Source organism: Leopardus geoffroyi, chromosome D1 (assembly GCF_018350155.1).
Source record: "Leopardus geoffroyi isolate Oge1 chromosome D1, O.geoffroyi_Oge1_pat1.0, whole genome shotgun sequence".
NCBI lineage: Eukaryota > Metazoa > Chordata > Mammalia > Carnivora > Felidae > Leopardus > Leopardus geoffroyi.
The window spans coordinates 67,422,891-67,450,760 of NC_059329.1; the positions used below are offsets into that span (position 1 = coordinate 67,422,891).

General features: G+C 43.1%; 2 protein-coding genes across 13 annotated transcripts in view; one reads left to right on the top strand and one right to left on the bottom strand.

Moving 5' to 3' along the window:
- The window catches only part of IRAG1 (inositol 1,4,5-triphosphate receptor associated 1), a 122,150-nt gene that overhangs the window by 93,775 nt on the left and 505 nt on the right, over window positions 1-27,870 (bottom strand). The window lies entirely within an intron of this gene.
- Window positions 21,012-21,581, top strand: LOC123601371 (60S ribosomal protein L30-like). Its single transcript, XM_045484511.1, has one exon. The coding sequence runs from the start codon at window positions 21,185-21,187 to the stop codon at window positions 21,530-21,532; it is 348 nt and encodes a 115-aa protein (XP_045340467.1). The 5' UTR covers window positions 21,012-21,184; the 3' UTR covers window positions 21,533-21,581.

The window sequence follows — 27,870 nt, forward strand, 5'->3', positions numbered from 1 at the left end:
TGGCTTTTTAAAGAAAAGGTTTGCCAATCCCCTGCCCTAACATAATTGGAGTTATTTGTTTGCAAGTTGATCTTTCCCACTTGGTTGACAGTAGTTCAGTGGTTTTCACGGCAGACTCTAATTTATCCTTCAAAACCCTCAGGGGCCCTGAGCCTGGGTGGCTCAGTTGGTTGAGCATCCGACTTCGGCTCAGGTCATAATCTCACAGCTCGTAAGTTTGAGCCCCGCATCAGGGTCTGTGCTGACAGCTCAGAGCCTGGAGCCTACTTCTGCTTCTGTGTCTCCCTCTCTCTCTGCCCCTAACCCACTCACATTCTGTCTCTGTCTCTCTCAAAAATAAATAAAAATTTAAAAAAAATTTTTTTAAACCCCGCCTTTCTCATCTTTTTATCCCCAGCACTTGATACATAATTAGTTTTTGACAAATGTTGAACTGAACCAAATAATTCCTTAATGCAGTGTAAATGCGCATATCTCCAGGAAAGCCCTTAAGGGGAAAAGGGGTAAGACTTCTTATAGGACAAGGGCTGAGGTAATAGAGATACACAACTTGGAGAAACTAGGGACAACTGAGAAGTAAAATCAGGCATTGATGGGATCTGAGGTTTTCACTGCAGCCCTGATTCTGAGTTCCTGGTTCAGGGAGGCCCTGCCCTCAGTGTGCCACACACAGCCTCTCTACCTCCTACCACCTGACCCCAGCACCCTGGGCCTTGCAATTGGAATATTTTCACTAATGGAAAAAACAGGAAAAGCCCCTTCTAGGAAATTCTCTTCCAAAGGTTAATATAGTCCCATTTTCCAAGAGGGCATGAATGATTGGTGCAAATGGTCTTATGACACTCACAGTCCTTACAATGGGCAATTTGATGTACTCATTTTTAAAAAGTGAACTAACTGATATTTTTTCTCTTAAGATTTCCTTTTTTCTTTTTAGCTTTGACTCCTCATGAATTTGCATTTTCTGAGCAAAGCTCCTCTTGGAATAGAACTAGGATTTCAAAGCAATGGGGCCATTTCTTCATGAGCTGGTTATGAAACCGTTCTGTGAGCTTGGGCCAGTGGCGTCTCTCTCTGGGCCTAGCTTTTAGCTTCTGTACAATGACTTTCAGACTTTTGACTCCCTGGAGTTCTGGCCAGAGGGATGGTCTCCCCCAACTCATGGGGACCAAGAGCAGTGACCTAACAACAGACAGCTTGATAGAGTTTCTTCTTCCATGCCTCTGTGCCACAGTAACATACTCTCCTGCCTTCCCCCATCCCCCACAAATACAATTCATTCCTACTGCCCTTTCTTGAGGCTCGAAGAAGATACTTTAGCTCTGAAGCAGATTCTCAGAAGATAAGAAAATGCCACTGATGTGGTTGGAAAAATCTGAGCTGGATGAAATGGAAACACAGAGCTCTCCCCTGAGGCTGGATGAGAAGTGTGTGGATAGAAGCCAAGTCCATCCTTTCCTTGAGCTTCTGGGAGCTGGCAGCTCACCCCCTCTCTCAGAATGTAGTGCCCCCTTGCCCTTCACCCTTCTTGTACATACCCCCATGGGTATTACTGTTGAGCCTGCAGGACGCTGGTTATCTGGGGACAAATCAGTGTCACTGTGGATTGAACTGTTTTTTATTGATTTCTCTGTGGGTGATTTATAACTGCCTTCTTCCTAAAAGGGTTTGTGGCCAGATGTCAATAAAAACACTCAAAAGGCAAGAGAGTTAAAAATAATGCTGAAAAAGGGAGCAGAAACTGTGCAAAGAGGGAGATAAGTCCACCAGCCAAGGTGGGATGATGCCTCAGCTCAGATGACCTGGAGGAAAATCTTGATTTTGAGTTCCCACTGATATAAGCGAGATTGGACTTTGGCTACTATAAGAAGTACAGAGCAAAGAATTGTTACATCTTGAGCTTCCAAACTGATTCTTCACTCAAAAGAGAACAAAATTAGAGTGAGCTTTTTAAGAAGTTTAAAGTTCACTTCACAGGAGTCTTTCCATTTAAGAACTTCAAATTTCACTTCACGGAAGGACACCTCATGCAAGTTTATTACCCTACTGTTTACACATCAGGATTTGGAATTGCTTATGCTTTTTTTTAAAAAGCAGTCACTATAGAGGTTCTAGATGTTACATGCATGTATATGGCTGGTTACTGACCTTCCCTGATGTGGCTGTGGAGAAGATTGACTAATTGAACTCAAGGAACACGCAAAACCACACATAAGGATCCTTTATCTCAGGGACTATATAGGCAGTGCCTTTTAATTCAGGCTGCAGGCCAGTGTCATTTAGTGGTCATATGAATGTGTTATTTAAACAAATTCTGGCTTCACTAGTTGCAACTAACCAGAGATCAGCTGTCTCAGAAGAAAATCCATAAGACTATTGGTTGGGGCTGAACTGTGCCTAAAATTCATATATTGAAGCCCTAATCCCCAGAACCTCAGAATGTGACTGTATCTGGATATTGGTCTTAAAAGGGGTGATTAAGTTAAAATGAGGCTGTTAGGGTGAGCCCTGATCCAATCTTAGTGGTACTCTTATAAGAAGAGAAAATTTGGACACACAGAAAGACACCAGGGATGTACATACACAGAGGAAAGGCCCTGTAATGACACAGAAAGAAGGTGGCCATTTGCAAGCTGAAGAGGGAGACCAAATCTACCAACACCTTGATCTTGGACATCTCCAGAACTCTGAGAAAATTGATTTCTGTTGGTTAAGCCACCCAGTCTATAGTATTTTGTTATGGAATCCCTAACAAACTAATGCAGCTATTTTTAAAATCTTTTAATGTTTGTTTATTTTTAAGAGAGAGAGAGAGAATGAGCAGGGGAAGGGGCAGAGAGAGATGGAGACACAGAATCTGAAGCAGGCTTGATGCAGGGCTCAAACTCACGGGCTGTGAGATTGTGCCTTAGCCGAAGTCGGACATTTTACTGACTGAGCCACCCAGTTGCCCCTAATGCAGCTATTAATTTCTTGGTTGTATCAGGTTTAAATTCAAATCTCTTTCAAACACCTAACCTTAGGAATTGGGGTCAATGAATTTGGAGGAATAACAGCTTTAGTATTTCTCAAGCCAAACACAAAGCTCCTTTTAGGACCCTCTAATGAAATAAACATGCCCTGGACAAGGACCCAAGAATTCTAGTTTCAAAGAAGTAAAACTACCATTACTTGCAAATGGAATAATGTTGTATATATAAAATCCTAAGGAATCCACTAAGAATCTATTTGAACTAATAAATGCATGCAACAAAGTTGCAGAATACAAGATTGGTATATAAAAACCAACTATATTTCTATACACTAGCAATGAACAATTTGAAAATGAAATTAAAGAAACATAATAATAACATCAAAAAGCTTAATATACTTAGGGACGCATTCAACAAAAGAAATTAAAAACATATACTCTGAAAACGACAAAACATTGTTGAAGGAAATTAAAGAAGACCTCAATAGATGGAACACCATCCCATGTTCATGGGTCAGAAGACTTAATATTGTTAAGGCAGAAATATTCCCCAAATTGATGTACAGATTCAACACAATACCCTTTAAAATCCTAGCTGCCTTTTTTTTTTTTTTTTTTTTGCAAAAATTGACAAACAGATCCTCAATTTCATATGGAAATGCAATGGACTAAGAATAACCAAAACAATCTTGAAAAATGAAGGAAAAAAAGAATAATTCACATCTCTCAATTTCAAAAGCTAATATATAAAATTACAGTAGGACAGTGTGACACTCGATACTATACAAGGATAAACATACAGACTAATGGAAGAAAATTGAGAGTTCATAAGTAAATCCTTACATTTATAGTCAGTTGATTTCAACAAGGGTACCATGATAACTCAATGGGTAAAGAATAGTCCTCAACAAATAGTTCTGGAACAACTGGATATCCACATTCAAAAGAATAAAATTGGACACCTCCCTTATACCATACACAAAAATTAGCTCAAAATGGATCAAATGCCTAAATGGAAAAGGTAAAACTGTAAAGCTCTTAGATGAAAACATAGGAGTAAATCTTTGTGTTCTTGAGTTAGGTAATACCTTCTTAGATACAATACCAAAAGCACAGGGAACAAAAGAAAAAAGAAATAAATTGAACTTCACCAAAATTAAAAACTTTTGCACAGTGAAAAATACCACTGAGAAGTTAAAATACAACCCATAGAATATAATAAAATATTTACAAATGATATATCTAATAAGAGACTTGAATCCAGAATATATAAAGAACTCTTACAAATCAATAATAAAAAGACAGATACTTTTTAAATGGCCAAAAGAATCAAATAGACATTTCTCCAGAGAAGATATACAAATGCCCAATAAATATATGAAAAGGTGCCCAATATCATTAGCCATAAGGGAAGAATAAATCAAAAACAACAATGAGATACCACTTCACACCCATTAAAATGGATACAATAAAAAAGACAGATAAGAACAAATATTGGTAAGGATGTGGAAATCTTGGGATCCTTATGCATTGCTGGTGGAAATGTAAAATCATACAGCCACTTTGTAAAATACACTGGCTGTTGTCATAATGTTAAACATAGATCCATAGTCAAAAAGTGAAAACAAATGAAATGTCCAACTAATAGATGAATAAAATGTGGTATATTAATGCAGTGGAATATTATTCAGCCATAAAAGGAATGAAGTACTGACACATGCTAAAATATGGATAAAACTTGAAAACTTTATGCTAAGTGAAAGAAGCCAGTCACAAAACACAATATATTGTTTGATTGCATGATTGCCTTTATATGAAATGTCAAGAATAGATAGAGAAATCTGTAGAGACAGAAAGTAGATTAATGGTTGCTTAGGGCTGGAAGGATGGGAGAAATGGGGAATAATGATTAATAGGTATAGGGTTTCTTTTTGCATAATGAAAATTTTCTGGATGGCAGCACAGTTCTCTGAATGTGCTAACAATCACTGAATTATACATTTTAAGTAGGTTAATTGTATGATATTTTATGTGAACTATATCTTAATAAGGCTGTTTAAAAATAAAACTTTCTGCAAAAAAAAAAAAAAAAAAAACAACAATAAGGAAACTACCTTTGGCCCTTACTACATAGCAATCTTTCTGAATAGTTTCCTGAAACAAAAAAGGTGGAAATTAAGCCACACGATTTCCAAGTTTTCTTCCATATCTAAAATTCCCAAATGTATGTAATTTAAGAAAATGGGTTGAGGAAAAGAGATGGTATCTGGGTGTATGTCTCTAGGATGGGGTCATTTGGAGAGAAATGAAAAAGGAGGGGGACAACAAAAAGACTAAAAGAGAGATGCAGGGACAAGGGATGTGAGCTCAGAGAGACAGACACATAAGAGACACAGAGGCAAAACTATACTCAAAAAGAAGGAGAAATTCACCAAATGCATGTGCAGATCAGTCATCCATTCTTCCATTTAGCAAAATTTACTGAGGACCTAGGAAGCCAAACTCTGTATTCAGTAGTAAACCAGGCAGACTGAGCCACTGAGCTCAGCAATTAGAAGCACAGCAGTAATCAGGAAACGATAAGCATGGGTAGTGAGAGCTGGGATGCTGTAGTTCAAGGTGCTCTGGAAATACACAGGCTGCATGCATGCACGTGTGCACACATGCATACACACATTCACACTGCACCACACTCAACACACGCAACATTCCCAAAAGTCAAATCAGTTTTGCAGGGTGCACCATGTCTCACCTGAGGCATTTCAAATTCAAATATATGTTGTGTTTTTACAAGGATGGGCACAAATGGGAATGACATCTTTTATTCTCACTCTGAAGTCTCTCTAAAATGAGGCTCAAGGAAAGGATTCATCCCTCAGTTTGGAGATTCCCCCTACCCTTTCTCCTTTATCAGGAAGGACTGGCTTTGGAAACAGAGAGGAATGTGACTATTACAAGCACACCAGCCCTACTCCTCTGGGCTTTCAGCTGGAAAGTTCCCAAAACACATTCTGTTCTATTCTGCTTCCATCCCATCCAGACCTGGCCCAATAAAGACATCATGTGTTGCCTATTTCCCCTGTCTTGTGGCTCCTCTACTGCTGACGGTATGACATGCTGACAGCATGAGAGGGAATCTCAGCTCAACAGGGAAAGTAATTCTGTTCCCTGTACAGTGTCTGCAATAAGTGACCACCAGGTTATATCCATGTCTGGAGAGTCACACACAAACACACACCAGCCCCCCACTCCCGATCAACCCTGATTCCCTGATCCTTGCCCATGGGACAAGAGCGACACAGGGCATGAGCATCTCTCCCACATCATGGAGATTGACCTCCAGTCTCCTAACAATTAAAAGGTTAAGATCTATAACCACTGCACTTTGAGATTGAAATGCAGTTTGAGTGTCTCTCCGCTTATAGATCATGCACTTTTGCTCTCATGTTCTTGGCTGTGACCCTTGTGCTGACTCTTGAGTGGTCCCACTTTACCTCTCTAAGAGATGCCCATGCAGCACAGAACAGAAAAAGTGTTTTTAGGGGGGAAGGGGAGACAAGGTGGGCTATGCCACAGTTTCCTCCCCTGTAAAATGGACATAATCACTTCTATCTTGGGATTGTTGACAGGATGAAATGAGATGTGTAAATGCCTTGGCGCAGAGTCAGTGCCTTGGAGAGACATCCGCAGTTTGGGCCCATTTGGTGGCACAGTCCCCCTTCTTCTGGTAACAGCAGCAGCATCTTCATCGTGCCTGTGCTTGGGGTGGGGATAGCTGACTCCACAATCGGAGTGGGGCTGTAACACAGGCCTGGCCAATCAGAACACCCCATGACCCTAGCCCTGGTGATCAAGGGATGGACACATGACCCTGACTGAGCAGTAAAGTCATCTCAGTGACTTTCATTGGAACAATTGGGAGAGTTCTTGCCGCTGGGGTTTCTGAGAGGATAGGATATAAGCTGGGAACTGTAAGTGCCAGGTTGCCATCATGAGGCAGAGGCCACCTGAGAAGAGATCCAATACCAAGGACAATTGAGAAGTAGAGGGGATGAGCCCCATGCATCCAACTGCATCTGAACCTGCCCTAGACCTGTCAGTTATGTACCCCAGAAAATCCTGGCTATTGCCTAATCTAATCTGAATAAGTTTCTGTTCCATGCAGACAAGAATCTTGGCTAATGCAAAACTCACTGGATTTGGCTTACCCTTCCCCTTTCCCACTGCCATTGGTCTGGAGGGGCCTTTCTTGATTCGTAGAGACTTTGCCAGGGCTCATGTCCCCATCCTCAGTCTCTTTCCCTTCAGTCCTTCTTCCATCACACTGATCATTCTCTGCACGGGCTTAGTCATGTTACCCCTCAGCTTACAGGACTCCTTGACTCGCCAGTGTCTGGAGAGCAAGTCCTGGCTTCCTCAGCTCTACCTTCAAAACCCTCCACAACCTGACCCCAATTCCTCTTGTGTTTCTTTTTTAACTGAGGTGTAATTGACATATAACATTAAATTAGTTTCAGGTGTGCAACATAATGATTCAATATTTGTATATATTGCAAAAAAGGTCTCTACTATAGTTGTAGCTAATCTCTGTCACCATATGTAGTTACAAAATTTTTTTTCTTGCAATGAGAACTTTTAAGATCTACTTTCTTAGCAAACCTAATTCCTTTCGAGCTTACCTCTCACAACCATCTCCAATGGCTCTGTGCATACTGTGCCTGATTTACATCAACCCCATCCCCTACTCTGCAATGCTTCCCTACTCTCTGACCCTGTGCCTTTCCCCAGAAAACCTTCCACTTCTTACCTACCTGCCAAAATCCCACCTACTCAATTATCTTCTTTTCCAAGAAGTCTTCACATATGGCCAAGGCAGAATTAATGTCTCACTCCCCTGAATTTACTCCCTTGTTATATATACTACCTGTCAGCCTGTCCTTACTTAAGAATAATGTATATACATCTTGAGAGCAGGGGGCATGTTGTAGTTGATTCTGGATCTCCCTGGGGCCCTCACACAAGGTTTGCCTACCATAGGTCCTTGGTGAATCTATTGACACAAGACCCCATCTCCCGCCTCACAAACTCTGAATCCTCCACCCTCTCCTTCACTCTACTCTAGGAGAAAGGATCCTAATGTTTGAATCACATTTCCTCTTCACCAGGAAACTTTTTTAATTGTGGTAAAATATACATAACATAAAATTTATAATTTTAAGCATCTTAAAGTGTACAATTCAGTGACATTAAATACATTCACATTGTTGTACACCTATTACCACTATCTAGCTCCAGAATGTTTTCTTCACCCCAAAAGGAAACATCATAGCCATCAAGCAGCTGCTTCCCATGCCTCCTCCCCCCCCCCCCCACACACACACACCCCCTCGACTCTGCACCCACCCAGGCCCTGGAAATCACTAGTTTGCCTTTTGTCTCCATGGATTTGCTTGTTCTGGACACTTCTTATAAATGGAATCATACAATATGTGGTCTTTTGAGTCTTTCACGTAGCATAATGTTTACAAGATTCATTTATGTTGTAGAACATATCAGTACTTCATTCCTTCTTATGACTGAATAATATTCCATGGCAAGGATATCTCTCATGTTGTTCATGCATATTCATCAGTTGATGGACATTTGGGTCATTGCCACTTTTTGACCATTGTGAATAGTGCCGCTATGAACATTTTTGTACACGTTTTATTTGAACACCTGTTTTCAGTTTTCTGGGGTATATACCTAGGAGTGCAATGGCTGGGTCATATGGGAACTCTGTGTTTACCAGGAAGCCTCCTACACTTCCCATCTCCAGCCCTCATCTACATCCTGGATCTGCTTGGCTGACTTCATCTTGGAAGAGTCCATCAGCTTTTTATAAGGGAGCTATTTCATCTTGATTGTTGTCTCCTGATGGCAATCCTTACAGGGCATTCCTAGTCTTTAATATCAACCTCTTACTATTTAGAGTTTCCTATTGTCTAACTATTTCAAATCCACTGTTTAGTTTGTTCCTCACAACATCACTGCAGAGTAGATTCTATTATGTCTGTTTTTCAGATGAGAAGGCTGAGATTCAGTGGGGTGAAGGGACTTGACAAGGTCACAGCCATTAGGGTCCCAGATAAAACTGACTCCCACTCCAGTGCCCTTTGTGTACCACCACAGTGGCTCTCTCTCTATCAGCCTCTCTGTCGAAGGTCTTTTTAAAAAATAATCACCTTCTAAATTTATTCTCAGATCCACCATTGTTTAGAAATGCCCCTTGCGGGGCGCCTGGGTGGTGCAGTCGGTTAAGCGTCCGACTTCAGCCAGGTCACGATCTCGCGGTCCGGGAGTTCGAGCCCCGCATCAGGCTCTGGGCTGATGGCTCAGAGCCTGGAGCCTGTTTCCGATTCTGTGTCTCCCTCTCTCTCTGCCCCTCCCCCGTTCATGCTCTGTCTCTCTCTGTCCCAAAAATAAATAAAGGTTGAAAAAAAAATTAAAAAAAAAAAAAAAAGAAATGCCCCTTGCTAGGTGACCAATCAATGCTGGCACAGATTTCTGCTACACTCTGCCAGTTGGTACTTCATTTATAATTATATTTAAACGTTTTTGCCTATACCAAGGAGATCAACTTTTGCCTTTTCTGGGTCTTCAAGAGTCTTCTGGAATCCTGAGTTAATGCTCCCTTTTGATGTTGATATGACACTAACTCTGAGCATGTCCCATAAGCTCAACCTCAGTTCTCAAAAGGTTGTTCCACCCGAGAGCATCTCCTCCCCTACTCAGGATGAAGCTCTCTCTTGGACTAGAGTCACCTGACCTCTTTGGAGCATAAAACAAAGGCACAATGACCTCCAGCCTGCTCCTTGGAACTTCCCATCCTAGTGTCCTATGTCCAAACAGGACTAGAAGACTATAAGGAACAAGGCAAGAATGGAACAATCACCATTCATCAAAGGCATACCATGTGTCTGATACTTTAGGTATATTTGCTCACTCAATCCCCTGACTGCAGAAGGAGGCAAATGTTACTTTGCAGATAAGGAAAGTGAAGCTCAGTGTGGTGTTGTGACTTGTCCATAGGGACATCTAAGGGTGGCCAAGCAGGACTAGAAACTAGCAGAGCCCATCCTGTACCCACTCTAGACACTGTCTGCCTCCCAGGGAGAAGCTTTTTGGGCTGATTTGGCCCACTTAGAGCCTGCTCTGGCAGTTCTACAAGCAGCAAGGGCTTTCTAGATGCCACATGACCCACCTTGTGTGCACTCAAGCAAGAATGTCTCTTGCTAGCTGTTTCCAAAGAGTATTCTCTGCAACCCTTTTTCTGGGTGATTTTGTTAGTAGCTGTGAAAATAAAGGTTTTGTGTTTAAGTACATTTGGGAACATCAGCATTGCACAGATTTCTGTACTATAGGGCTTCTCAGCCTTTAGGAAGCCAATATGCAGGATAAATCTTCAAGAGGGAAGTACAGGGGCACCTGGGCAGTGCCATTGGTTGGCATCCGACTCTTGATCTCAGTTCGGGTCATGATCTCATGGTTCATGAGTTCAAGCCCCACATTGGGCTCTGTGCTGATGATATGGAGCTGACTTGGGATTCTGTCTTTCCTTCTCTCTAACCCTCTCCTGCTTGAACTCTCTCTCTCAAAATAAATAAATAAATAAATAAATAAATAAATAAATAAATAAACTTAAAAATTAAAAAAAGAAAGAAAGAAAGTATAGAATGTTTCCCAAACTTATTTGACCATGAATGTTTTCTCAAGGAGTATCTCAATGTGTTTTCCTCAAAGCCTAATCACAGATGCCCCAGGCCCTCTCAGGCTGGTGGGGAGCCAGAGGTGAGAAGCAGAGCAGTTGTGCACATGGACTCTGGAGCCAGGCTGCCTGGGATCATTTCCCAGCCCTGCTGCACAGTAGCTGGGTGACATTGGGCAAATTACTCCATCTGCCCCTGCCTCAGTTTCCCCATATGTGAAACACAGATGGTGATAACTATGTAGATTATATAATACAGGTAAACTTCTTAGAACAATATTTGGCACATAGTCAGTGCTCACTGTTAGTTGGCATTGTCAGTCCTTCACAAGCCTTGCAAAAAGGGATTCCTCACATATTCCCTCAGAACTAGCAGTCTGCACATGGCACTCTCTGCCCATAGGCCAACAGCATCCTCTCAGTTTATAAAACCTCTTAACCAAGACGGCAGGAAGCCCCATAAAAGCCAGCCAAGGTTCCGTAGGAGTAGCCCTTCTTAACCTTGATGGCTGGGAAGGCCAGCCCCTTACAGACAGGCACATAAGATTCAGAAGGCCCAGATTTTACACCCAACTTCCTCATTTTCCAGTGGGATCTTGAGTTTCCTCCCCTATAACATAGAACATAACAAGGCTCTAATCCAGGGCCTTCTCCACAGAGAAGGGTGGAGTTAGAGCACTAAGCAGGCAGAGGGGCTGGATAGCAGGACAGCACCAGTGACAGGTGGTAAGTATGTTCCCCTTTTGAGGAAATGGGAGAGGGTACCTATGACAAAGGTGCTTGGGTAGTGAATTAGGATAATTAACAGTAGCTTCTGCAATAGGCCCCAGATCTCAGTGCCTTTGAATGTACACCTTGCTGAGCTAAGTCTAATGCAAGTTGGGATACCCACCTCTATCTTCTGGCAAGAAGTTCTATAACAGAAAATCCCATGTGGAATATATAAGTGGGTGTGTGGATGCCAAGCGTTCCTGGATGACCCTGGCTGCCAAAACTGTGCTCTTCTGTTGCCCAGTTGTGTTCCCCTCCCCTTTTTGGAGAAGCAAGACGTATTTGCCCACTGAGTTAATTCTCCCAGCTTCTCTAGGGCTCTACAAGCTCGGGAGTCTCTGGTTGCCTGGTTGACTGCATTATAGTGTTTTAATTTCTCACCTCTGGGAGCATCAGGCCTCACCAGTCCCCAGCCTCTGGCAGAGATGGTTAGCATTCTCTGAGTATTCCTGTGTTCCTCTTCATTCCCAGCCTCTCTTGCTGTTGGTTGGGGCCCAGCCACTAATTCTGGCCAAGAGATTGTATGTCACCTCTGGGTTGAGGCACTGAGAGCCATGCCTCCTGCATCCCTCTCTTCCTCCATTGAGATGGCTCTGTGTTTCATAGGAAGGCTGAAAGAACCAATTCAGCAACATATGTGCCCCCTTACCCTAAGTGTCATTTCTCCAGTTGTGGTTGGCAGACAGGACCATCCAGGAATTCTTGGCATTTATACAGCCATTTAATGCTAGATACAGCTTCCATATGGGGTTTTCTGTTATTAAACTTCTTTCTGTAATTTGAAGTATCATGACCTGTGATTCAGATACTCCCAGTACTACCATGAACAGTGTGCCAGGTGGCATGTCTCAGACTATAATGTGCACACAAATCACCTAGAGGTCTCATTAAGGTGCAGATGCTGACTCAGTAGGTTTGAGGCCACACTCAGGAGTCTGCATTTCCAACAAGCTCCCAGGTGATACTGACATTGTTGGTCCTAGACTGTGCTCTGAAAAGCAAGGTGATGGGGCAGGGCTGACTTATTCACTAAGTATGGTGGGAACCATGCATAGTGCCCATGAAAATGTTTTAATTTCTTTTAAAATCAGAAGGGAAAAAAAGTAAACTTTCAGGCCAAAAAAAAATGTCCTGATAGATAACATTAATGTATTTGTATCAACAGTTATGAAATAAATTTCTTAAGGAAGAAGGGACCCATGGAGACAAAAGTGCCTAAGGCCCACAAATATCCAATGTGGCTTTGGGACAGGGCAGGGGCACAGGAGGTGGTGTTAGGCTACATATAATGCATAAAACCATGAAATCCAGAGAATCCATGCGAGGTTATACAGAGTATATGGCTATGTGGTCGTCTGGGAGGATCACATGAGATACAATCAGAGAACATGCTTTGCAGAGGGTAGCTAGCTGCTCAAATCATTTTAAGGGGTCTCCTCAGGTTCTCCAGATCTCTTCCACCTAGGAAGCTCTGAGGAGGTATGCAGGGCCTCCTGGAGGTCCCCAAATTCTGGTGTCCCAAATGTCTTCCAAGGGACTTCCAGTCTTTTTTGCCTAGGACCCCATTCCATTGTTCACATCCATCTGCTCCCAGAGCCCAAGGACTTAAAGCAGCTGACCCTGTAGTGTGAGGGAAGAGGAACCAGGCTCCAGAGGCTGCTTTTGTTAGTGACAAACACAACACATCTCTGATCTGAACAGCAAATGTCCAAAGCATGAGTCAAATGCCTTGTTAACAGGAAAGAGAATAGGCATTCCCTTCAGCAGTAAATGTTTTCTCATATACACACCCTTCCGCTTTACTCTGGACCCAGTGCCAGTTCTGACTGCCCAGAAAGGCACTGTGTGGGCTTTTAGACAATGGATAATAGCTGATTCTTCTAACACACCTGCAATCCTCCTTATCACATATGCAGCAACTGACAATGTCAATACTCCAGGAGGACCTCAGTCATATGACCATTGGGGTGAATCACTGGGCCTTGGGCATGAACAGTGCACAGATGAGGAAACTAAGGCCTCAGAAGGCAGAAGTGATTTGCTCAAGGACACAAAATGATTTGGAAGCAGAGCCAAGCCTAGAACCTGGGACCCCTACTTATAATGTTGTCTTCATTTCAGTGCCAGGGATGGATACTGGAAGATACACTCTATCTTCAAACCTAGGAGTGTCTGTTCATTCATTGACTCACTCAATATCCACCAATAACCTGCTACAAACTTGCCATGGTTCTAGCTTACCTTAATACCTCTCTATAAATCCATGAAGACCTAACCTTTTTAACAGTCTTACCAGCCTTGGGGCACCTGGGTGGCTCAGTTGGGTAAGCATCTGAATCTTGATTTCGGCTTAGGTCATGATCTCACAATTCATAAGTTCAAGCCCTGCATCAGGCTCTGTGCTGGTGGTGTGGAGCCTGCTTGGGATTCTCTCTCTCCCCTCACTCTCTCTCTCTGCCCCAACCCTGCTCACAATCTCTCTCTCTCTAAAATAAATAAATCAACTTAAAAAAAAAAAGTCTTACCAGCCCAGCCACTACCTCCTCCTAGCCTGAGAGCTTCAAGTGTGAGATTCTGTCTGCTGATAGGCTGCATGCACTTTGAACCAAGGGCAATCAAGCCTTGACCTTGCCTCTTTCCTGAGTTAACTAATGAACCTCAGAAAGCCTTGAGCTTCAAGCAAAAGAAAGATAATCAGCAAAAGAAAGATAATGTTTTTACCTATCTCACCTATCAAAAATATGATAATATATGTAAAGCACTTAACATGGTATATAGCTGGTGTTCAACAAATGATAGCTGTTGTAGTAATGATAAGAAGTACACTATTATCACTCCTGTTATTGTCAAGCAAAACAAGAAGGCTCCTGAAGATTTCAGCGAGTGGAATCTTCCCCTCCAGGACTCTAAAAAGGCAGGCTTACTTTCTTTTTGTGTCTGAGCAACTTCTTATAGACTGTAGGAGTCATGAGACAGGGACAACTTGCCAAGTGTTTCTGGGTCTAATTTGCCAGATCCTTGAGGTCCATCCCCACACTGCTCTTTCTCTGCTGGGCTGAAAAACCATCTGCTTCTATCAGTGTAAGGCCCTGTGATCCTCAGACCTGTGGAAATTGTCTGTACATGGTGACAACAACAAAGAAATAAAGCTACCTTCCAATACAACCACGTGGAAAACCCACATGCAAGGGATATGATTAGTTATCTAAGGAAGTGACTCAAGAAATTGTCTGTAAATGTGGCTGAAGGGTGAGAAGGCTTGACCGGGATCTCCAGATGACAAAACAGGAGGATGATTATGAGTTTACAGAGAACAACATCCTTTGGAAAGACTTCTGCTTTCAGCAATTTGCCCTTCTTTAGGAAGGACCCCTGTATATAAGGAATGGCTCCCCATGATCCTATTGCCTGTCCTCAGCTGATTAATACTGACCCACGATGGGCCCATCATGTTCTCTCTCCCAAGACCTTGGACAGAGACTAAGAGTCCCTGGACCCTGGTTGAGCCAGGGCTCTGCCCTAGAGCAGTGGTCTTCAGAGTGAGGAATGAGTGCCCATGGAATACGCAAGATGATCCAGGGGAACATGGGAAGACAACTGGAAACTGTTATTAAGTTCTACTTTCTTTGTATTATATAAGTAGATTGACAATGGGGCCTTCATTCAGTTTCTATGTTGAAAGGCCACTGTCACATCCAGTTTGTGAGATGTCCTGAAGGAACAGGGGAAATTCTACAATGCTAAGGGATTGACATAACAGCACCCTCATGTATTCATTTGCTTTAGTGAAGTATGACACAGTTTGTATGTGCCCAAGTAAGTGGATTAGTGAAATATATTTATCTAGGTTTAACCAAACCAACCATCATAAAATGGGCAAGTGGCTTAAAAGTCTCCTAAAAATAAAATAAAATAAAATAAAATAAAATAAAATAAAATAAAACAAAATTAAAGTCTCCTGCAAAAAAAATGTGGAATGAAGATACTACTAAGGTACTACAAACACCACAAGCAACTCTCAAACATTTTTTGCAAACTGGTGAATCAAACTGAAAATTTTACTTACAATTCAGTAAGTAAAGATGCCCTTCTTCTACATCAGCTATTTGAGCTCGTTATCCTCTTCCTGCTCTCCCTCTCTCCCTGCCTTCCCCCTGATCTATTCTGTGCCCATGTTCCCAGATGACATCTACCAGATGTATCACTTGGGCTCTCATGCTTGTTTCCTGAGATTGGCCAATGGTCCAGGAGGAGGTGGGAGGAGAGAGAGGTTGGGGGATTTTCTTCTCTGTTCCCACTTGCTGCAGCACTACATCTCCGGCATGAATGTAACCCTTCTTAACTACAGCTCATTCTGGAGGGACCTTCTTCCCTGGATCCCCATGTCACTGGATTATGGTCTCACTATTTCTTTCTCCTGCCCCTTCCAGCTAGGGCTAGTAACAGCCTCCTGCTGTTGCTCATTCTGGGGTGCCTGGGCACCATCTTTTGTAAGTAGTCCTTCTGTTAAAGTCTCTTGAGCCAGTTGAGTTGGATTTGGTTCCTTGCCAGAAGACTGATTGTTACAGTATCTCATTTACCATGACAGTCATTAAAGTGAGGGGTTATCCAAAGAGCTGAGATTTTAAAACATAATGAGCTCTCTCAGTAAGGAATACTCTTAAGGAAAGAAAAAAAAGCCAGTGGCACTGTTTAAAAAAAATAAAGCATGATTTTCATATATTATTTCATCTTTCTCAACCCTTCAAAATTTCTATTTTTATGTGTTTTATAAAATAACTGGCTTATTAATGTAGCTCATGAATATGACTTAAAGAAATGCACATAAATTGGAGGTGCATACTAAAACAATTTTTTTAACTGATGAGATGAACCATCAAAAAACCTTTGCCCTAGAGAAGACCTCTGCTCTAGAAAAAAAAAAAAAAAAGGTAAGTTCCTGCTGTCATGTCCCCAGCACTGTCCTGGGGATTGCCTTCCCAATACCTGCCTGTCTACTTTTTCCTTTGATTCTCTGAACTACCTTCCAGCAAACCCCTTCTTTCTCCAGAATAAAACGGGACTCCAAAGACAAAGGCTGATTTAAGGCTTCCAGGGGAGAGACCCCTCTTGTGCTCTGGGGAAGTCTCTCTGTTGTAGGCAGAAATTACTATCAGGCTCTAGCCTAGGTGAAACACCCCCTCAGAACGTTCTACCTTCTGAGAAAAATTTTCATCTTCCAGGCATTTTGGTCACTGGAAAGGATTATCTCCCATCATACATTAGCACACAGACATTCAGAATTATGTACTTCAGTCTCTTATGAGTTTGATTATCATGAGTCAGTCTCCATGTGAACAATCAACTCCAGACCACTGACCAGGCTTAGGGATAGGGCTAGGACCTTGGAACATCCCCCAAGATGATGCTTTTTAGGGAGTTCTCTTGGCATTCAGCCATCTAGGTTCCTCCTAACAACACTTAACCTCATCACCACTACCTTCCAACCTACATTAGGGACTAGTTGGACCACAGCTGGGAAACAGGAAAGACGTCTTAGGTGAGAAGCCCAGAAAGACATTATATTCTTTCTACCAGTGAATCAAGCCCAGGTTGAAAATATCACGATGAGACAGCCCTTTGAAAAACCTGACAATTTGGAGCCACAAAATAGAGGAGTCCCATGTGCTCAATGTTAACCTGGGCTTGAATAATAGTTATTATTTGTTGAATACTTATACACAAATAAGTTCTTTAAATACACTAATCCATTTCATCTTCATAACAATTCTTTGAACAAGACACATCATGACCAGCCTATTTTATATGTCAGGAAAGTAAGGCAGCAGAGGTTAGATCATTTTGCCCAAGGTCACGCAATAAGTTGCAAGGCTGAGACTTGGTTCAGGTCATTTGACTTTAGAAGCTGGGGTCTCAACCACTACTCCATGCTGCCTCTGAGGCAGACTGGGTGACTATGGCAGGATCTATGACCTCTTAGGGCACAAGACTTGGTGAGTCAGAGAGTGTCTCAAGACTCACAGTGTACAACATGGCATTTCTTATGATAGAGATTCTAGACTTGTACTGTATTTTCCTACCAGAGGAAGGGACTTGTTCATAGACAAGGTTATGAAACATGATAAAGATTGTCACATATTGAAAGAAGACAAAGAGAGATACAGAGTAGAGCTGTCCAGCATCCTGCCCCAAAGCTCAGGGCATTTTTGTTCCGAGAAGCAGTGCGAGGACCCCCTAGGCTCAAACTATAGGAGCAGGCACAGAGGATGGACATTCTCACTCTCCTCTATGGCCTGGGTATATGTGCCACAGACAGATGGAAGTTGCCACAGATTAGGCGTCTGATAGTTTTTTATTTGAGTCCCCTTTCTTTACTTACTAGTTAATATTGGTTGTTTTGAGTAAGTGGACTGTGTCAGTTGCTCACAAATATCTCCCTTAGATGGCTATGGTCTGAGTTTAACAACATATTATATATATAAAACACCTGGCACAAACAGCATGCTCAAACAATGGTAGTTCCCATCCCCTCCTTTCATTGTCTATCTACATGAAGGATCCCAGAGGAAGAGGTAGTTAGGAGGCCATTTGCTCCTTGACTGGAGCTGCTTAAATGGAACTTGCATGAAAAAAAATTCACACCAGATACTTCTAGTTTGATGGTTGTCTTGTCCACAGAAGGACTGCTCCTCAAACAGGTGCCCACTAGGCATGTCAGGAGGAGAAAGGGTGAAGTTCCATCAGGCAGGAGAGAGAGGAGCTGGGGGTGCTCACCTCCTGGTACTACATGGCAGCCTCTGCAGCCTGAAAGCTCCCTACCTGTCACTAGGGTGTGGCACATCTGCTGGTGTACATCACCTCAGAGGCCAGCTTTGCAACAGGGCTTGGCTCAGCCCTCACTGAAGCACCATTAGGGGCATCATGCTTCTTCTCCTACATGATTGTTTCATTGGTGTGGGAGGAGCCACAGAATGTAAGACTCCCAACTCCCCCCCACCCCCCAGGGGAATGGCTATCTTTTTTTTTTTTTATATAACTTATTGTCACATTAGCTAACATACAGTGTATACAGTGTGCTCTTGGCTTTGGGAGCAGATTCCCATGGTTCATTGCTTACATACAACACCCAGTGCTCGTCCCAACAAGTGCCCTCCTCAATGCCCATCATCCATTTTCCCCTCTCCCCCATCCCCTTCCCATCAACCCTCAGTTGAAGGAGAAAACCAAAGCGGGAGGCATCACAATCCCAGACTTTAGCCTCTACTACAAAGCTGTAATCTTCAAGACAGCATGGTATTGGCACAAAAACAGACACATAGACCAATGGAATAGAATAGAGACTCCAGAATTGGACCCCAAAATGTATGGCAAACTAATCTTTGACAAAGCAGGAAAGAATATCCAATGGAAAAAAGGCAGTCTCTTTAACAAATGGTGCTGGGAGAACTGGAGAGCAACATGCAGAAGAATGAAACTAGACCACTTTCTTACACCATTCACAAAAATAAACTCAAAATGGATAAAGGACCTGAATGTGAGACAGGAAACCATCAAAACCCTACAGGAGAAAGCAGGAAAAAAACCTCTCTGACCTCAGCCACAGCAATTTCTTACTTGACACATCTCCAAAGGCAAGGGAATTAAAAGCAAAAATGAACTATTGGGACCTCATGAAGATAAAAAGCTTCTGCACTGCAAAGGAAACAATCAACAAAACTAAAAGGCAAGCGATGGAATGGGAAAATATATTTGTAAATGACATATCAGACAAAGGTCTAGTATCCAAAATCTGTAAAGAACTCACCAAACTCTACACCCGAAAAACAAATAATCCAGTGAAGAAATGGGAAGAAGACATGAATAGACACTTTTCTAAAGAAGACATCCAGATAGGCAACAGGCACATGAAAAGATGCTCAACGTCACTCCTCATCAGGGAAATACAAATCAAAACCACACTGAGATACCACCTCATTGCCAGTCAGAGTGGCTACAATGAACAAATCAGGAGACTTTAGATGCTGGAGAGGATTTGGAGAAATGGGAACCCTCTTGCACTGTTGGTGGGCATGCAAACTGGTGCAGCCGCTCTGGAAAACAGTGTGGAGGTTCCTCAAAAAATTAAAAATAGACCTACCCTATGACCCAGCAATAGCACTGCTGGGAATTTACCCAAGGGATACAGGAGTACTGATGCATAGGGACACTTGTACCCCAATGTTTATAGCAGCACTTTCAACAATAGCCAAATTATGGAAAGAGCCTAAATGTCCATCAACTGATAAATGGATAAAGAAGTTGTGGTTTATATATACAATGGAATACTACTTGGCAATGAGAAAGAATGAAATATGGCCTTTTGTAGCAATGTGGATGGAACTGGAGAATGTTACGCTAGGTGAAATAAGTCATACAGAGAAAGACAGATACCATATGTTTTCACTCTTATGTGGATCCTGAGAAACTTAACAGAAGACCATGGGGGAGGGGAAGGGGGGAAAAGTTACAGAGAGGGAAGGCGGCAAACCATGAGACTCTTAAAAACTGAGAATAAACTGAGGGTTGATGGGGGGTGGGAGGGCGGGGAAAGTGGGTGATGGGCATTGAGGAGGGCACCTGTTAGGATGAGCACTGGCTGTTGTATGGAAACAAATTTGCCAATAAATTTCATATTTTAAAAAATAATTAAAAAATAGAATCTCAGAGGGTGTGTGAGTGAAAAAATATATATATAGCCTTGAAACATATGGCGGAAAAACTCTGAAAAAAAAAGTCTCTTATAGTTTGCCTCACTCTCCAGGGGAATGGCTGTCAGATGGTGGGTTCTGACAATGGTCAACCTGACTGACTTAGCCCTTTCCTCTTTCCTTTCTCTTGGGAATGTTCTCCCTGTAGGGGACATGCATTCTGCTCTGCATTTCCTTGCTTTATGATTTAAGGGGACCTGCCTCCACTAGAGGGCACTCCAGAGGGCTGGGGTAAGTAGGCTTTAGAAAGCCTGCTTGTCAATTAATTTCCAACAAAGGAGGCAAGAATATGCAATGGGGAAAAGGCAGTGTCTTCAACAAATGGTGTTGGGAAAACTGGACACTCAGATGCAAGAGAATGAAACTGGACCACTTTCTAACACCATACACAAAGATAAACTCAAAATGGATTAAAGACCAAAATGTGAAACCTGAAGAGAGCACAGGCAATAATTTCTCTGACATTGGCTGTAGCAGTATTTTTCTAGATATGTCTCCTGAGGCAAGGGAAATGAAAGCAAAAATAAACTATTGGGACTATATCAAAATTAAAAGCTTGTGAACACTGAAGGAAACAATCAACAAAACTACAAGACAACTACCAAATGGGAGAAGATATTTGCAAATGACATATCCAATAAAGAGTTAGTATCCAAAATATATAAAGAAATTATACAACTCAACACCAAAAAAAACCCAAATAATCCAATTAAAAAGTTAGCAGAAGACATGAACAGACATTCTCCAAAGAAGACATACAGATGAGGAACAGACATGAAAAGATGCTCAACATCACTTATCAAGAGGGAAATGCAAATCAAAACCACAATGAGATATCATCTCACACCTGTCAGAATGGCTAAAGTCAAAAGCACAAGAGCCTTTCTCTCTTCCGGCCATCTTGGAGGTTGCTTTTGGTTGGGTCCGTCCTGCACTTAAGGCAGGAAGATGGTGGCCGCAAAGAAGATGAAAAAGTCGCTGGAGCCCAACAGCTCTAGGCTCCAACTCATTATGAAAAGTGGGAAGTATGTGTTGGGGTACAAGCAGACTCTGGAAATGATCCGACATGGCAAAGTGAAACTGGTCATCCTCGCCAACAACTGCCCAGCCTTGAGGAAATCTGAAATAGAATATTATGCCATGTTGGCCAAAACTGGTGTCCATCACTACAGTGGCAATACTATTGAATTGGGCACAGCATGTGGGAAATACTACAGAGTGTGCACACTGACTATTATTGATCCAGGTGATTCTGATATCATTCGAAGCATGCCAGAACAGACTGGTGAAAAGTAAATCAAATAAAAGTTTTCTTTAATAAAATTGGCTAGAGCTTGTTTTAAAACCTGAAAGAAAAAAAAAAGCACAGGGGCGCCTGGGTGGCTCAGTCAGTTGAGCGTCCGACTTCAGCTCAGGTCACGATCTCGCGGTCCGTGAGTTCGAGCCCCGCGTAGGCTCTGGGCTGATGGCTCGGAGCCTGGAGCCGGCTTCCGATTCTGTGTCTCCCTCTCTCTCTGCCCCTCCCCCGTTCATGCTCTGTCTCTCTCTGTCTCAAAAATAAACGTAAAAAAAAAAAAAAAAAAAAGAAAAAAACACAAGAAACAACAAGTGTTGGTGAGGATGCCATTTACTGGCTTTGTGTTGTTGGACAAGTTCCTGGCCCTCTCTGTGCCTCAGTTTCCTGATCTACATAACAGAGATAATCACAGTAACTACTTCAGGGGGTTGCTGTGTGGACTAAATGAGGTACTGCCAATAAAACCTTAGAACAGCACCTAGCACACAGTAAGTACTCAATAAGTGTTAGCTACCCTTGTTATTACTTTTATCCAATAAGCAAACTTTATAACTCTACCATAAATGGAAAAAGCAGTACGGCTTATACCACAAGGTGAGAGGAGTTATACAAATAAATGAAAACACTTATTAAATACTAGCTATCGCCTGACAAAGGCTCCAGGCTCAAGGCTTGCTCTCATTTTGGCCAAGAAGGGAGACAAGCCAGGGTCTGAAAGATGTTGAAGGCACAGACACTTCAAGCCAGGGTGAACAACTTGTCCTGAATTGCCTGGGACTTCTGATTTTAGTGCTGAAAGTCCTGTAGCCCCTCTCATTCCCAGGCTACATCAGATGGAGGCTTTCTTCTTCACAGCAGGACTAAAAATAACTCACAAGGGAATAACATTCTTGTGATGTGAGTTCGTGTGTTTAGGGCTGAGTCAGTATCTCACTTATTATCTTGCAGAATAAGTCACACCTTGGGCCACACCACACAAGCCTGCCTCTGAGAGCTGGGTTTCCAAATGTCATACATGTACAGAAAAGCCATCATGTGTGTACCACTGAAGCAGTCCCCAAAGAAAAATCACATTCATAAGAGCCCAAGAAAAGGAACCGTGATCAAACCATGGCACAGCTAAAATTACTCTATATTATACAACCATTGAAAAATCATGTTTTGAAGTATCTTTAATGGCATGGAAAATGATGCATAGGGGCACATGTACCCCAATGTTTATAGCAGCACTTTCAACAATAGCCAAATTATGGAAAGAGTCTAAATGTCTATCAACTGGTGAATGGATAAAGAAGATGTGGTTTATATATACAATGAAATACTACTTGGCAATGAGAAAGAATGGAATCATGCCATTTGCAGCAACGTGGATGGAACTGGAGGGTGTTATGCTAAGTGAAATAAGTCAGTCAGAGAAAGACAGATATCATATGTTTTCATTCATATGTGGATCTTGAGAAACTTAACAGAAGACCATCGGGAAAGGGAAGGGGGAAAATAGTTACAAACAGAGAGGGAGGGAAGGAAACCACAAGAGACTCTTAAATACAGAGAACAAACTGAGGGTGGATGGGGGGTTGGGAGAGAGGGGAAATGGGTGATGGGCATTGAGGAGGGCACCTGTGGGGATGAGCACTGGGTGTTGTATGTAAGCCAATTTGACAATAAATTATATTTTAAAAATGATGACAATAGAATGTTCAATTTTAAAAAAGCAGATTAAGATGTCCTTCAGTGAGTGGATAAATAAACTGTGGTACATCAAGACAATAGAATATTATCTGGTGCTAAAAAGAATAAGCTATCAAGCCATGAAAAGACATGGAGCGGGGCACCTGGGTGGCTAAGTCAGTTAAGCATCTGACTTCGGCTCAGGTCATGATCTCATGGTTCATGAGTTTGAGCCCCACACCAGGCTCTGCACTGACAGTGTGGAGCCTGCTTGGGATTCTCTCTTTCTCCCTCTCTCTGCGCCCCTCCTCTAGTCACTCTCTCTATCTCAAAATAAATTTTATTTTATTTTACTTATAATGTTTATTTATTTTTGAGAAAGAGAGAGATAGAGTGCAAGCAGGGGAGGGGCAGAAAGAGTGGGAGATACAGAATCTGAAGCAGGCTCCAAACTCGTGAATGGCGAGATCATGACCTGAACCAAAGTCGGACGCTTAGCCAACTGAACCACCCAGGCACCCCTCAAAATAAATTTTTTTAAAAACTTAAAAAAAAGAAAAGATATGGAGGAAACTTAAATGCATATTACTAAATGAAAGAAGCCAGTCTGAAAAACCTACATACTATATGCTTCCAACTAGATGACATTCTGGAAAAAGTGAAACTATGGAGACAGTAAAAACGTCAGTGATTGCTAGGGGTTGGAGTTGGGAAGAAGGGTAAGTAGGTGGAGCACAGGGGATCTTCAGGGCAGTGACACTACTCTGCATGATATTATAATGGTGGATACATGCCCTTATACATTTGCCTAAACCCACAGAATGAATAACACCAAGAGTGAATCCTAAGGTAAACTATGGACTTTGGGTAATGATGATATGTCAGTGTAGGCTCATGAATTGTAACAAATGAACCACTCTGGTGGGGGTTGTTGATAATGGGGGAGGCTGTGCATGTGTGAGGCCGGAGGTATATGGGAAATCTCTGTACCTTCCTCTCAATTTTGCTGTGAACCGAAACTGCTCTAGAAAACTTAAATCTTTAAAAAAATGTTAAAATACATATTAATTTTAAAACCAAATATAGTAAGACCTTAGTTTTATAAATTGCAGAGAAACACACCGTCATAGTAACAATATTTATTTCTGAGTGACAGGATTCTGGGGGATTTTTTATTTCTTCATATTTACTTCTGTATTTCTTTTTTTTAATGTTTATTTGTTTATTTTTGAGAGAGAGTGCACGCACAGGGAAGGGGCAGAGAGAGGGACCGACAGAATCCCAAGCAAGCTCTGCACCATCATCACAGAGCCCACTGTGGGGCTTGAACTCATGAACCATGAGATCACGACCTAAGCCAAAATCAGGAGTCAACGCTTAACCGACTGAGCCACCCAGATGCCCCTGTATTTCTTGTTTATACTTATTTATATATTTCCCAAGAAATTTTAGCATGGAACATATATTTCTTTTATTATAAGGGAAAAAATGAATAAGAATTATACATAAAATAGTACTAGGAGGAAAGTAACCAGAACCGATTAAGCCCAGACTTTGAAAACTGTTTTTTACAGCTGTGGCCCACTGGGAAGGAAGTTTCCTCGCTGACCATCATCTGCTTTCCTTCTCCTCTGGAGAAAGCCCTTGCAGAGAAGGCAGGGCTTGTACAAGGTCATGGGCTCATGTTGCCTCTGCATTCCATCCAGTGAGGCTGCCCTGAGCTGTCCCCTGAACCTCAGGCTCCAGCCTCCAGGGTCTATAGGGCAAACACAATATCTCTTTCCCTCTTTTCTTGATTTTGGCATCATGTGGACTGTGGCACTTGATAACTTCCCCAAGTCGCGGGTTACTAACTAGAAGCAGGGTGGATCTAACACAGGAAGTCTGCACTTTAGACCGAAGTGGCCGGAGCTGACATCCCTGCTCACCACTATGGGCTGTGTAGCCTTGGGCACATTACTCCATCTCTTTCTACCACAGCGGCCTCGTGTCCATTGTGAGGATTAAATGAAATGACGTTCTAGCACAGATCCTGGCACAAGCATCTCATGAGGGGCTTCATTTATATCAGTTTTCTCTCTCCTTCCCTTTATGTTTACCACACAAGAACTCAGTTCTCTATCCCCCTCCCATCGATTCAGAGAGCTTCCCAAGTGGCAGGGGCAACATCTGACCTCCAAAATTTCTCCTTCCCACCCATCCAGGACTCTGCTCCTCCTGGGTCACAACCCCTCAGCTGATGTCTGAGTGGCAGGCCAGTGGCTCCATGGAGAGGTGGCCAGGGTGGGAGGAGGTGGCTAACTTGAGACCCCCACCTTACCAGGCTAAAATAATCTGATCATCAGGTATGCATACACAATAAACCAGGGCCCTGTTTAACTGGAACACAATTTGTGAGCATTATGTCCATTTCTTCATAAGGAAAACAAATTGATCCTTGAACATTCAGTCCCTCCCAGCATCATCCTGGGTGCAGGCACACAGTGGAGATGAGACAAGGTCTCAGCCCTCACAGGGCTGTCTCTTCTCCTGCTGGAGGTGTGGGCTACAACCATTCACCTTCATTACCAAGACGTGAAGGAAAGAGGCAGGGCCGTTGGAGAAGTTGGGAACCGTACTTATGGTTCAGCCCATCAGGCATCATCCAGCTTCCTCTCATGGAGACTTAGAACCCTCACCCTGAAGCCATGAGCCCACTGGTCCACCTGAGAATCAGTGCCAAGAAGAAGGTATTACATGGCACTGACTACCCTCATTCAAGATACTAAATTGCCTGCTCTGGCACTGGGTGGCTGGGTGACTTTGGACAAGTCATTTAACATCCCCTACTCATAGTGTCCTCCCTGTAAAGTTGGGCAAAGATAACATCCCTCATAGCGTTACTGAGGAGAGCACAAGAAATCATGTGCAGAAAGCCTGAGGCAGAGCATCAGGAGACAGTCGGGGCTTCCCCACTGCCCTCTCAGAAGCGGTACCAAGTGGAGATGAATAGAGCATGGTGGTTAAGAGCAGAGCCTCCGGAGACAGGCTGACTGGGGTCAAATGCCAGTTCCACCTCTCACTAGCTGTGTGACCTCTCTATGCTAAAATGTCCCCATCTACAAGATGAGGGTAGTAACAATAATCCCTGCCCCATAGGGCTGTGGAAGCTAAATTACTATATGGGATGTGCTTAGAACAGTGTTAGATGTATTAAAAATAGTGTGTTTGCTTTTTTTCCCCTTCTTCTTCCAAAAAACATTGTTTATGGGAGCATTGATTATGTTGTAGTAATTAGTACATGATTATACATCCCAGGCAACCTTTGAGGGTATGCAGGAATGTCCCACTTTACCACCAAGCATAGAGAAAGGTACATCAGCTGTGAATATAGTCACCCTCAACACACACATACACACACACACACACACACACACCACTGTATCAAAGATGACCAAACATGACGGTGACAACTGTATCGTTCACTTGGTCAGAAATCACAAGAAACTATTGAAGGTGGGAGTACCCTGTCACTCACGCCTTGTCTGCTGTTAGACTCAGACTTGGGTTCAAGTCCAGCACTGCTCTTCCTTAGCAGTCTGACCTTAGGCAAGTCACTTAACCTGACTTTCCTCCCCAGAAAATTGCCCCAGGAGGCTGTAGGGGAATTAACCCCACCTGTCCCACGAGGGTGTCCTCGCCCCCTGGTGGGGATGACAGAATCCTTAGCAGACTCTGACTCCCTAGTGCTTCCAGCCTAACAGTCCTGGGAAACTTCCTCCTTCTCCCTGCAGGAGACCCAGCCCAGACAAGACCGTGGCTTCTTTACTTCCCCCTGAGAGGCCCCCAAAAGGCAGCCTGAAGAGTGTTAAGAGAACACCAGCTGCCGAGCTTTAGGAGGCAGGAGTACTAGCCAGGGGCCCCAGACCCTGCACTCTGTTGACTCAAACTGCAGAGAATCTCCAGGCTTTCACAGCCGTTTCCTGGGCAGGAGGAAACAAGACAGCTAGGCCCCTCTCTGCCCTCTGTCCACTGGCCTTTCCTTTGGGGGAAGTCAGCCTGAGTGCTATACGATAGCTTTGACACCAAGCTCCTGGAGGTGAGCCAGGCTAGGGAAACAGGTTGGGCACATGTACCCACTCCAGAGAGGAGGGAAAGGGCACAGGGGGCAAAGCTGGGCACAGAAGGAAACATGGAGACAGAGATAAAAACAGAGGCTGCAACCAGAACACAGGACAGGAGGGGGAGGCACAGAAACAGGGGCAGGGTCAAGGATGGAGACAGGGCTGGGCCAGCACAGGGTCCTACGTGGACGGGGGTGCAGCACAAGGTCGAGGTGGAGGACAGAGGGAGTAAGCACAGAGCTGAGCTGGGAAAGGGATAGCAGGCAGTGGGAGGAGAGCCCTGCCCAGAAGCCTTGCATAACCTGGGGACCCGCTATTTCCCCAGAGGGGCCCACAGGAAATCTGGGGGTGGGCTCTCCACTCAGAACCCACATTTTCACCCCAGCCTGTGCACCCTTTCCAACAGCAGCAGACGGAGCATGGTTTAGTTAAGTTAGAGGACTGGCAAGATTCACTTCTTATTTAAAAATCATGACAGCAACAATAAAAATACTCAGCTGAAATGGCACCCAAAAAAGCCAACTCCCCTGAAAGTTAAAGTCAAGCGCCCCCATCCCAGCACC

Excerpts from the sequence above, each read along its gene's own strand:
- LOC123601371 (XM_045484511.1), top strand. The coding sequence starts at position 21,185 with ATGGTGGCCGCAAAGAAGATGAAAAAGTCGCTGGAGCCCAACAGCTCT.